Genomic DNA, 11,851 nt, shown 5'->3' with positions numbered 1-11,851 from the left:
TTCATTTTAACAGGGTTTATTTGTTATTTGCTTCATGCACTTTCTGATATTTTGCTGAAGACGTGCCATAGTTGGTGTGTTCAGAGTTTTATTTCTACGATTTCCTCTGCCAACCGATGAAAAGGAACATACCACTGACCCATTTACTGCCTTCAGGGGTCCAACAGTTTCTCTTAGTGTGAACTCTGACACCTACTGAAGTCTTATTTCTGGGGAAGGACTTCTCCACAGTCATTACATTTCTGCCAACTATGACCTCACTGACATATGTGACCTATGAAAGCCCTGTTAGGGTCTATCTTTCCATGAGAGGCTTTCCCAGTCTCTGTGTTTATACTATTTGTCTCAGTATACACTCGCCAGCCATACAAAGAGCTAGGATTTATTCAAGGGTTTTCCAGCTTGATTGAATGAGTTTATTCCTGGGTGTCTTTTGTGACAAAAATAAGATGTAATTGACCACTGAGGGTGCTACCACATTCACTGCATTCACTAGGTTTCTCTTCTGTGCAAATTCTATTATCTGCTGAGGGTGCATATCTGCCCCCTAGCTGTCCCACAAGGGTTATGTTCTCATCTTCTAGGGGCTTATCACTGTGGGATGGAGTCTGAGTTGCCACAGAAGGCATCTGCACAGTCACCACACTAACAGGGTTTTTCCTCTGTACCATATCACTTGGACGTGATGGGCTGAGATGCTTTGAGAAAGGATTTTCCAACTTGACTGAGTCACCACGTTTCTCTCTTGCATGTAGCATCCCCTTGTGATACACAAGGCATGACAAGTGGGAGAAAGCTTTCCCGCAGTCGTTGCAGCCATAGGGTCTCTCTCCTGTGTGAATTCTCCGGTGTCTGTTGAGACACGACTTATCCCTGAATGCTTTCCCACAGTCATTACACGTGTAGGGTTTCTCTCCTGTGTGAATTCTCTGGTGGTTAATGAGACCCGATTTGTGTGAACAGGATTTTCCACATTCGGTACACACAAAGGGAGTCTTTCCAGTGTGAAATCTCTGATGTGAGATGAGGCAGGTTTTCTGGCTGAAGCCTTTCCCACATTCAGTGCATACATAGGGTTTCTCTCCAGTGTGAGTTCGCTGATGTATCAGGAGATTGCCCTTCTGGATGAAGCCTTTCCCACATTCAGTGCATACATAGGGTTTCTCTCCAGTGTGAGTTCGCTGATGTACAATGAGATTGCCCTTCTGAATGAAGCCCTTTCCACAATCGCTACATATATATGATTTCTCTCCTGTATGAGTTTTCTGGTGTGCATTGAGCTGCGATTTCCAGCGGAAGGCTTTGTCACATTCCGTGCATTCATAAGGTTTTTCTCCCGTGTGAGTTCTCTGGTGTTCCATGAGCCTGGACTTCCTGGAGAATGCTTTGTCACACAGGCTGCACCCATGAGGTTTCTCTCCTGTATGAACTCTCTGATGATTAATGAGCCGAGACTTCTTGACAAAGCCTTTTCCACAATCATCGCATATGTAGGGCTTCTCACCTGTATGAGTTTTTTGATGGATAAGCAGCCGTGACTTCTTAGGGAAGACTTTGTCACACTCAGTGCATGCATACCGTTTCTCTCCTATGTGGGTTTTCTGGTGCTCAGTGAGTCTAGACTTTCTAGAGAAAGCTTTCCCACATACACTGCATCTGTGGGGTTTTTCTCCTGTGTGAACTCTCTGATGATCGATGAGGCGGGACTTCTTGATGAAGGCTTTCCCACATTCAGTGCAAACATGAGGTTTATTTATCTGTTGAGTTCCCAGACATGTAATGATCTGTGAATTTGTGCTCATAGGAATTCCACACTCAGGAAGCTTACTTTCACTGTGAAATTCCTCATGCTTTGCATGGAGGAAGAATGTCCCATCTACATTAGCCTTAACGGGGTTCTTTACTTCATAGTTTCTGTTCTGGCTGATTGAACTTAAGTTTGATTTCAGTGTTTTCCCATGTAAGTAAAGTATATCATGATTCTGGCATAAAGGACAGTGACTTTTGCTCTGATAAACATTTCCAAGCGCATTATGTTCGTGACATCGTTCCGCTCTTTTTGGACAGCTTTGATTTTGCAAGTTCTCCTGTAGAAGACAGTCATCTTTCCTCATTTCTAGGAAAGAAGAGAAGAATGAACCTTCCCATGAACTTGGTAAAGAGTGAAACTGTTTAACAAATTTTGGGTAGGTGGGCTCTTTATAGACAACACTATGACCTCAGTTTAAAGAAACTCCAAGTAGAAAAGAGAACCCTCCTACATTGTTGGTGGGAATGTAAATTAAATTGGTGTAGCCACTCTGGAAAACAGTATGGAGGTTTTAAAAAACTAAAAATAGAGATGCCATACAATCCAGCAATCCCACTCTTGAGCATATATCTGAAAAATCTATAATTTGAAAAGATACATGCACCCCTATGTTCATAGCAGCAGAATTCACAATAGCCAAAACATGGAACAACCTAAATGTCCATCAGCATTCGAATGGATAAAGATGTGGTACATAATGTAATACTACCCAGACATAAAAAAAAGAATGAAATAATGCTATTTGTAGCAACATGGATGGACCTAGAAATTATCAAACTAAGTTAAGTAAGTCAGAAAGAGAAAGATATGATATCACTTATATGTGGAATCTAAGATATGACACAAATGAATTTGTCTACGAAACAGAAAGACTTACAGACTTAGAGAACAGACTTGTAGTTGCCAAAAGGGAAGCAGGGGATGAATTGGGATTTTGGGATGAGCAGATGTAAACTATTATAAACAGGATAGATAAACAACAATGTCCTCCTGTATAGCACAGGGAATTATATTCAATATACTGTGAGAAATCATAATGGAAAAGAATATGAAAAAGAATGAAACACTTTGTATAGCAGAAATTAACACAAAGCTGTAAATCGACTATACCTTAACTCAAAAAAAAAAAAAAAGAAAGAAAGAAACTTCAAGTAAATATGTTTGTTATTACCGGGACAAGAGTACAACACAGTAATATAAATAAAGGGTAAAATAAAGGGTAAAATAGGGCACAAATGAGGTTAGAGCATTCAAATTGAGCAAATACAGATTTGGCTGCTTTGTAATTGTGAATTTATAAAGTATGCTGAGAGAGTAAAATAAAATCAAGTTATTATGAGGTTCAGACAGTAAAGAGTCTGCCTGCAACATGAGAGACCAGGTTCAATCCCCGGGTCAGGAAGATCTCCTGGACAAAGAAGTGGCAACCCACTCCAGTATTCTTGCCTGGAGAATTCCATGGACGGAGGAGCCTGGAGGGCTGCAGTCCATGGGGTCACAGAGTGAGACATAACTGAGTGACTAACAGTTTCATTTTCATTATGAACAAAGACAGAGGGCTATTTGTTTCCAAATGATGTGGCACACTTTCATACATCCATAAATCTTTATTAAATTATGGCTATGTATCAAGCATTATGCCAGTGATGAGGAAATAGAAACAGAGTCCTTATTGTCACTGAGCATAAATTCCAGTTAGGGTAAAACTGAACATTAAAGCAACAATTAAGAAAGCAGGAGCAAATTGCGAATAGTGGTTTGAGGAAGCAATAGAGAACCAGGTGGAAAAAATTAGGATATAATCTAGGGAGAGAAAAAACAAGATTCATTCATGGTTGCTATGATAAATGTAAGGAATCAAGTGTTATTCCTGATTACCTGACCTAGGCCACTGGATAGATGAGTAGTGGTTTTTAATGAGATGGGGACTATCACTGAGGTTCACAATGTTGCTAAATCAAGTGTGCATTTCAAAGCAAATCAATCTTCAGGTAGGTTCTGGATATTCAAAGCAGACATGAAGAATTCAACTCAACATACAGATCCTGATAAAGGTCCTCACTGAAAACAACACTGTAGGAATCATCTGTATATAAATATTATATAAGGATAGGGGATACGATGAGATATTTGGAAAAAAGTGTAGATTGAAGTAGATGAAGGCCTGGGTCAAAATTTATAGTTTTTGTAACATTAAGACTTTGGGTTTTTTTTGAAAATATTTATTTATTTATTTGGCTGCGCTGTGTCTTAGTTGCAGCATATAGTATTTTTTTTTTAAGTTGTAGCATGCGGGCTCTAGTTCCCTGACCAGGGATCAAACCCAGGCCTCCTGCATTGGGAGCTCAGAGACCCAGCCACTGGACCAACAGGAAAGTCTCACAACTTTGAGTTTTAAAAAGCCCAGCGAGGAGCATTCAACATTGATGATACCAATACTGATAAAGGAAATAAGCAGTCCTGTACTCAGGAAACTACAAGGGTTTTAGGAGTGCTAAACCAGAGTCAAAGACCAAGATATATATGTATCTTATATCACAATTTCATACTAGGGAACTGGCACCTTTTTCTTTTACCCTTTGTACATGTACACATGTAATATCCAAATTGTCCCCATTTCATTGTAACAATCCCTAAGCCTACCTCTTGCCACTAACAGCATTTTCTTTCAACAGCTTACATATTCATCCTGGTTTCCAACATTTAAGGAATCCTAAAGGATCACTGGACTGATCTCAGGGCTCTTGACAGTTCACCTGCCATTTGTCTCAGAACTATTGGATGTACTTAACTACAGCTCACACTACTGCCACCCAATTAAAAAGTAAGACTACATATCCAAGGATAATATAAACCAAACTCACAACGCCACCACTATACCTCAATCACAGCTGACCCTTGAACGACACGGGGTTACGGGTACAGACCCTCCTCAAAGTCAAGATCCATATAAAGATAAAATTTATAGACATCCCTCCATAGTCAAGGATTCAAGCAACCTCAGATAGCATAGCATTCCATTATGTATTTATGGAAAAAAATTCCACATATCAGTGGACCCATTCAAACCTGTGTTATTCAGGGGCAACTCTACTAACAAAGACCCGAACAGTTAGCCTGGAAATTAAAGTTATATGACCAACATCTACTTTATTTATTTATTGTACACATTCCACTTGTTCCTGTACAACTACCTCCTAAAACTGGCCTTCAAGGGGCTTCAGGCCAATCTTTCAACAGTTCCCTCAAGACCTAGCATCTTTCCAGCTTCACACCTTCATTCTTTGCTCTCCATCACCTTTACTCAAATCCCAGCTATGCCTTCTATATAGCAGGCTATTGCTTTCTCATTCTATGTCATTTTGTTAACTCTATTTCCCCTATATTTTGGGGTGGGGGATGCTGGGTAGGGTCGATCACCAGAAAGACCAAAGCTTGATCAGATGCTTGGATCTGATCCAATTTTCAGTCTTACCTCCACCTCCATTTTCCAGAGGGGGGAGAAGGGCTGGAGACAAAGTCAGTGATCAATCATGCCTAGGGGGATGAAGTCTCCATAAAAATAACAAAATTACAGGATTTAGAGGGCTTCTGGGTGCCTGAACACATGGTGGTGATGGGAGAGCATTACGCCCAGACACGTTGTGGAAGTCCCTAAGCCCCTTCCCCACACCCTGCCCTGGGCACCTTCTTCATCTGGCTCTTTCTGACTTAGATCCTTTCATAACAAACTGGTGATCTAGTATGTGCAATGGTTCTCTGAGTTTTATGAGCTGCTCTAACAAATGAATTGAACCTGAGGGAGGAGGGAGTCTTGGGAAGCCCCAGTCTAGAGCAAGTGAGTCAAAAGCACAGGGTACAACCTGGACTTGTGTTTGGAAGTGGAGTTGAGGGGGGGTGTCTGGTGTGATGGAGCCCTTAACCTGTGGGATCTGATGCTTTCTCCAGGAAGACAGTATTGGAACTGAGTTAAACTGTAGGACATTCTGCTGATGTCAGGCTTCCCAGGGGGCGCTAGTGGTAACGAATCCACCTACAAATGCAGGAGATGCAAGAGACGCAGGTTAGATTGCTAGATCGGAAAGATCCCTTGGAGAGGGAAACAGTAACCCACTCCAGTATCCTTGCCTGGGAAATCCCTTGGACAGAGGAGCCTGCTGGGCTACAGTACATGGGGTTGCAAAGAGTCAGACACGACTGAGCACACAAACATACAGCTGGTGTCACAGAGAACTGCTTATTATGGGGAAAACCCAACACAGATCCGGTGTCAGACGTGCTGTGAGTGTAGCAGTGGTGTGAGAACAGAGGAGAAACACAGAAGACCGAGGCTTTCCCAACACAGATCTATGAAGAAAGAAATCGAAGGTTCCAGAGACTGCCTTAAGGGTTTATCTTTCCTCCCTCCACAGTTTATATGTTGAAACTCTATCTGCCAATCAAAGATGATGTGAATGTTAGGACTGGAAATAAATATTATCCAAAGGGGCAAGAAGGTACAATTGCCAGAAGACAGTGCTAAAAATCTTGGGACTTCCTTGGTGGTCCAGTGGTTAAGACTCCATGCTTCCAGTGCAGGGGCCCCAGGTTTGATCCCTGGCCAGGGAACTAAAAAATTTCCCTAAAACAAGTTTTGACTGAAAAATTGTGTGGCCAAAATTTTTAAAAAAGAATTAAACGTGTCTCTTCAGAGAGAGGTGTGGAAGGTGTAATTTCATAGCAAGGAAGCAGAAGAAACCGTCAGTGATACAGTGCTGGGGGCAGGAGAGCAAGATTTGAGAATTCTAAACAGAACCTTCAGAGAAAAAAAAAAAAAAAATCAAGACCAAGATGAAATAAACAAGGATGAAATCCAAGAAGAGAGACATTCTTCGACACACCTAAAAGATAAAGAGTTCTTCTATGAGAGTATCATGGAAGCCAAGCTTCCACGTTATCAGACGCTCATGGCTGTGACATCTCTGAATGATGAGAATGTAAGTCCTGCAGCCAACCCAGTGCTGGTGCTCTCACTCACCTGGACAGATTCGACTGTGGACTTCGTCTTCCATGGGCCACAGTTCTCCTCGTTCCAATCTGGAGAGAGCAGCTGGCTTGCTGGCTTGATACCCTGTTCATGGGAAATGAGAGACAGACAGGCTCTTGACTTGGGTTGTGGTCTGCCAGCGTGGAGTTATATTTTAGGAAGTACACAGTGTGCAGCTCAGCCAAGAGAAGGCTCATCTCTCAGGAAAGGGCATGTCATACTCTCTAGTCTGGGACCAGAGAAGAAACTGAGACTCAGGTACCACTTCAGGGCACCATGGACACTGCAGAGCTTTCAGAAGTCGAAGCCAAAATAGGAAAGGCCACTGACTGGGGACTCTCTGAGGGACCCGCAGGAGCCATCCTCACCCACAGACACCAGGTTGCTATAGTTCTCCAGCATCACGTCCCGGTACAGGGCCTTCTGAGGAGGGGCCAGGAGCTGCCACTCCTCCCACGTGAAGTCCACGGCCACATCCTCCAGTGTCAGAGATCCCTGTAACAACACAGTCCTGCTAGAGTGTTTCTCTGGTTACCATAATGGAAGGCATGTGAAGGAAGTTGCTCTGCTCTCTTCCTGTTTATCATGTAGGCTACATCTATATACAGAGGTGTTTCTATTTTTTTTTTAATTACATTGTCATAGAAGCAAAATCTAACCAAGTTCAAACCTGTCTCCCAAAATATTCTGTAACTGTTCAGTCAACCATCATTCAACAAATCAGAAGTTTCTATAATAAGTCCTCATTAAATCCTTTTGCTAAACTAGAAACATTTGCAATATAGAGTTGAACCATTTGCTACATATGTAATTTTTTTGAAGCAAGTACATATGTACCAGGCACTAAGTATATTCTAGTGACACCAGGATGAATGGAACACATTCCTACATTCATCATGAATCTTTGTAACCATTATCAGAATCAACTGTGAAGAAACACCACACACTATAATTACAAGATAGGTATGTTAGGAGGAATAAAGACATCTTTCTAAAACATGTCCAAACAGTGAGAGACTAGGAAAGCACATTATGCAAACTAAGAAAATAAATAGCATCCTTCAAAACACACACAAATACTTACATACCTATGTACATTATTTATATTTACATTACCAGTCAGATTCACAGCATATCAATACATTGAAGAGATAATAAAATGAATGGTAAGATCGGAAGAAATTACTCAAAATGCAGCACAAACATATAATGATGGACCAGAACAATATAAACCGGAACAATAAATAGAGAGGATTGAGAGAGATCTCACATTCCCCAACTCACTTTATGAAACTGTAAATACAGTCAAAGAAGGGCACTATCCAAAGGCCTAAGAGCTGAGCGAGATCCATGCACAAACATCTGTACAGACACAGAGGTAGACATACTCAGGGGATTAGGAAAGAAGCCTGTGAAGAGGACTCTTACTTTTTTGCTAGATGTACTTTGTAATCACTGCAGGTTTTTTACAATTATTATTATTTATTAGGCTGCACTGGGTCTTCAATGCGGCAGGATCATCTATTTGTAGCTGTGAACTCCTGGGCTTCCCTGCTGGCTCAGCGGTAAAGAATCCACCTCCCAAAGCAGGGGATGTGGGTTTGATCCTTGGTCTAAGAAGATCCCCCATGCCTCGGAGCAACTAAGCACAACCACTGAACCTGTACCTGAGAGCCTGTGCTCTGCAACAGTAGAAGCCACGGCAACGAGAAGTTCTCGCACTGCAATTAGACAGCAGCCCTTGTTCGCCACAACTACAGAAAAGCCTGCACATCAATGAAGACCCAGCACAGCCAAAAATAAATAAAATTATAAAGAAAAAAAAGAAATGTTAAGCATAAGTTGACAGCAAATATAATCCATAGGATACTCCAATCACACACGTTGTTCCAACATTAGTCCTTCAGTGTAGATCCCGCTAACAATATATTCCTGGTGCTACTTTCCCTTGATGCTGAATTTAAATCTAAATTTATTTCTGCACAAATCCTACTTTTCCAATTTGTTATTTTCTATTGAATTCCATTGCATTTTATACTCCCCCCCCCCCCCCCGCCAAGAAACCAACTGCAGAATGATGGAAGGAATAAGACAAGCCAAAAAGTTACCTGGTCCTTGATCATTTTCTTCTGATATATTGAGAACTGGCCAAAGACTAGGATGTGTCTTGAGTCTCTTTTTGGACTTTCCTCAATTTCAGGTTAGAAATCTTAGTGCCAAGGCAGTGATGTCCCTGCAAGTGATGATGTCCAGGAAGGGAAACCTCCTCATGTCACTTGACATATCTTGTATCTTGATGTATCAGGGAGCCAGGACCTGTGGGGTGAAAAGTAAATTCACTTTTGAGTGTTCATTTCCTCAGGGCCCAGATGTTTGTCATTGATATCGTCACTGACCTAATTTCAAGGTCACTTGTCCCTTTATTTGGGGACTCACAGGCTATTACATGCTGGAGCAATAAAATAGAAGACTGTAAATGTGTGGATAGTTGTTTCTTCCTTCTGTGAGGTGGAAGTGGGGTGACTGTGAAATGGGAGATGGGAAAAGAGAACCAGCACAACATGAAGCTCCCGCAGCAGGGGAATCATCACAGGCCAGTTTCTGGAAAGAGAACATACAAACATGACGACCTGGACAGCTTTGCCCTGGAAACCATGTGTGCTCGTGGACCTGCTGAACTACTCCACAGTGTGAAAGAAACAAATGAAGGAAAACCAAGGGGAAAAAATTCAAGTGTACAGATCAAGATTATTATTTGTGGATATATCCACATTTAGTGGGCTTCCCAGGTGGCTCAATAGTAAAGAATTCACCTACCAAGCAGGAGACACAGGAAACAAGGGTTCGATCCCTGGGTTGGGAAGATCCCCTGCAGAAAGAAATGGCAACCCACTCCAGTATTCCTGCCTGGAGAATCCCATGGACAGAGGAGCCTGGTGGGCTACAGTCCATGGAGCAGCAAGAGAGTCAAACACGACTTGGCAACAAAACAACAATAACTCATTTAGTAAAAGTATAAAAACAAGTTCAAGACATGTGGTTACAGTAAAAATCACTAAATTGTACACTTGAAGCAGATAAACTGTATGATGTTTGAATAAAAAAAGCTATTAGGAAAAAACTATGAGTAGAGCTCTAATTATTTGCTTACTAAAATATTTAGAGGGAAATGCATAAGTGTCTGCAACTTACAGTGAAATATACCCCCAAAAAAGTAAAAAGGTGGGTTGATGATGAATAGAAGAGTGATATATGGATACATATACAATAAAGGAAACACAAAAAAAATCATGATGATAAAATCTAGGTGACAGGTGCACAGGAATTCAAATGTTTAATTCTGTAATCCTTGATATATGTTTGAAAATTTTCATAATAAAATCACAGGGGATGGGGAAGCCTGTAATAATGAGCAGGGTGAGCAAAAAAAAAACAAATCTTTTCAATATAATTGCTCTTCTATGCAATAGAAAATTAAAAGTCAGTAAAAAGATCCAAAGTAAAAAGACACCATTCACAATGGCAAAAAAGTTAAAAATCAAGATGGAGATGAGGGACCGGGAACCATATTCTTGTGTAAATCCAGAATCATAACCTGTTCTCAAAAGTGCTGACTATTTAAGCATTTAAATTCCAACTAAATGAATGTACATATTGAGTGACGCCAGTCATTAATGGCTTAAGTTTGTCTCTTGGTATTTTGTTAGGAATTTTTTAAAAAGAATTTTCACACACACAAAAAATTGTATGATACATTCATTATGAATATTTATGATAGGAAATTAAATAATGAGGCAAATTATATCAATATTTCGGCAGTTTACTGGAACTGTGAAAATCAAGCACAGAAAAATGAAGACTAAAAAGTAAACTTAAGAAAACTTTAAAAAACGTGATCATTGGAGAACAGAATTGGGGTAACAGAGTTGCTATTGTACTCTTGCTAGAACTCTGAAAGGAAATATTTACAAGTGTGTGCATGTACACACATAGTAAACGAGCAGAAAAGGCAAAATCCTCGTTTTTAGCAGAAACCTTACCACTTTAGATGTGCTTAGCCCTCGGTCTCCGACAACGCTCTCATTTCTACCGGCCCGAGAGGAAAAGATACAAAAAGCCAAAGGCGATTTTACAAACGAAGCCCTTGGACTTGACGAACTGAAGGAGAAAGTAACGTTTGAAACACCCACCCACCGAACAGCTTCAGCTTTCACAAACCTCTCAACGACTGACACAACTGGACACCACCCCCGCTCCCGCAAACACTGGATTATCCCCAAGCCTGCACTAGACACCCAGGTTCGCTAACCAGGAGTCCCCCGATCCTGTCATTAAACGCCTACTAAATCCCGAATCCAAACCAGACACCACTTTTATTGACAAATATCACTCCCTGCCGCAGTCCTCAATCAAGCACGGCCAAGAGACACAAAACCCCGATTACGGATTTTCAATCCTTGATCTCGACTGGACTAAACGCCAGAATCCTTCAGAACTGACTCCAACGTCACCCCAACCATAAATAGCCCAGTCACCAACTCCCACTTGCTTCCTCTCCCTCTACGGACAGCATGGCTCCACCCCACCCGGACGCGAACTTCACCTCAGTCCTCTCATCCTATTCCACGCAGAAATCCACACACTATCCTGATTTTCTCCTGATCCCACCGCGACCTCCTCGAACCCGCACTTCCGAGAATTCTTTTTACTACTGCGCCCTAGCTGGACTACGGCGGCCGACTAGGGGCTGCGGCGTTTGTACGGAGAACGCGGAGAACGCACAACGGTTTTTTTGTTTGCTTGCTTGTTTGTTTTTTCCGGCTTTTCCAGGGAGCTAATGTCTGCGCCCTGCTCGCCACGGTACCCGAAGCTGCCATCTTTTAGGAATTGCCGTACAGAAAGCCAGGCACAAGCACATAAGTGACAAAAGCCAAACCACCCTCACGTCTCTGCTCCTCTTTGCTCCTTCGCGTCCGATTGTAGCCCGACACGCTCCTCTGTCCATGGGATTTTTT

The 11,851-nt window shown here is 41.7% G+C and overlaps 1 protein-coding gene across 3 annotated transcripts; it reads right to left on the bottom strand.

Annotated features, from left to right (window-relative positions):
• ZNF613 (zinc finger protein 613) lies at positions 1 to 11,840 on the bottom strand. 3 transcript variants are annotated; one of them, XM_018062925.1, is made up of 6 exons: positions 11,440 to 11,834; positions 8,945 to 9,152; positions 7,205 to 7,331; positions 6,828 to 6,920; positions 1,133 to 2,116; positions 1 to 1,048 (listed from the first exon to the last, which is right to left on the bottom strand). In XM_018062925.1, exons 2-6 carry the CDS (start codon positions 8,957 to 8,959, stop codon positions 417 to 419), a joined length of 1,851 nt encoding a protein of 616 aa, XP_017918414.1. In that variant the 5' UTR covers positions 8,960 to 9,152; positions 11,440 to 11,834; the 3' UTR covers positions 1 to 416. The 3 variants fall into 3 exon arrangements, with proteins under 3 accessions (XP_017918414.1, XP_013827052.2, XP_017918415.1); XM_013971598.2 differs by having other exon boundaries at positions 1 to 2,116; positions 11,440 to 11,833; XM_018062926.1 differs by lacking the exons at positions 1 to 1,048; positions 1,133 to 2,116 and adding an exon at positions 4,935 to 5,843 and having other exon boundaries at positions 11,440 to 11,840.

Source organism: Capra hircus, chromosome 18 (assembly GCF_001704415.2).
Source record: "Capra hircus breed San Clemente chromosome 18, ASM170441v1, whole genome shotgun sequence".
Classification (NCBI taxonomy): Eukaryota; Metazoa; Chordata; class Mammalia; order Artiodactyla; family Bovidae; genus Capra; species Capra hircus.
Note: the sequence above shows the minus strand (reverse complement) of the source record. Positions and strands in the feature narration are given on the sequence as shown.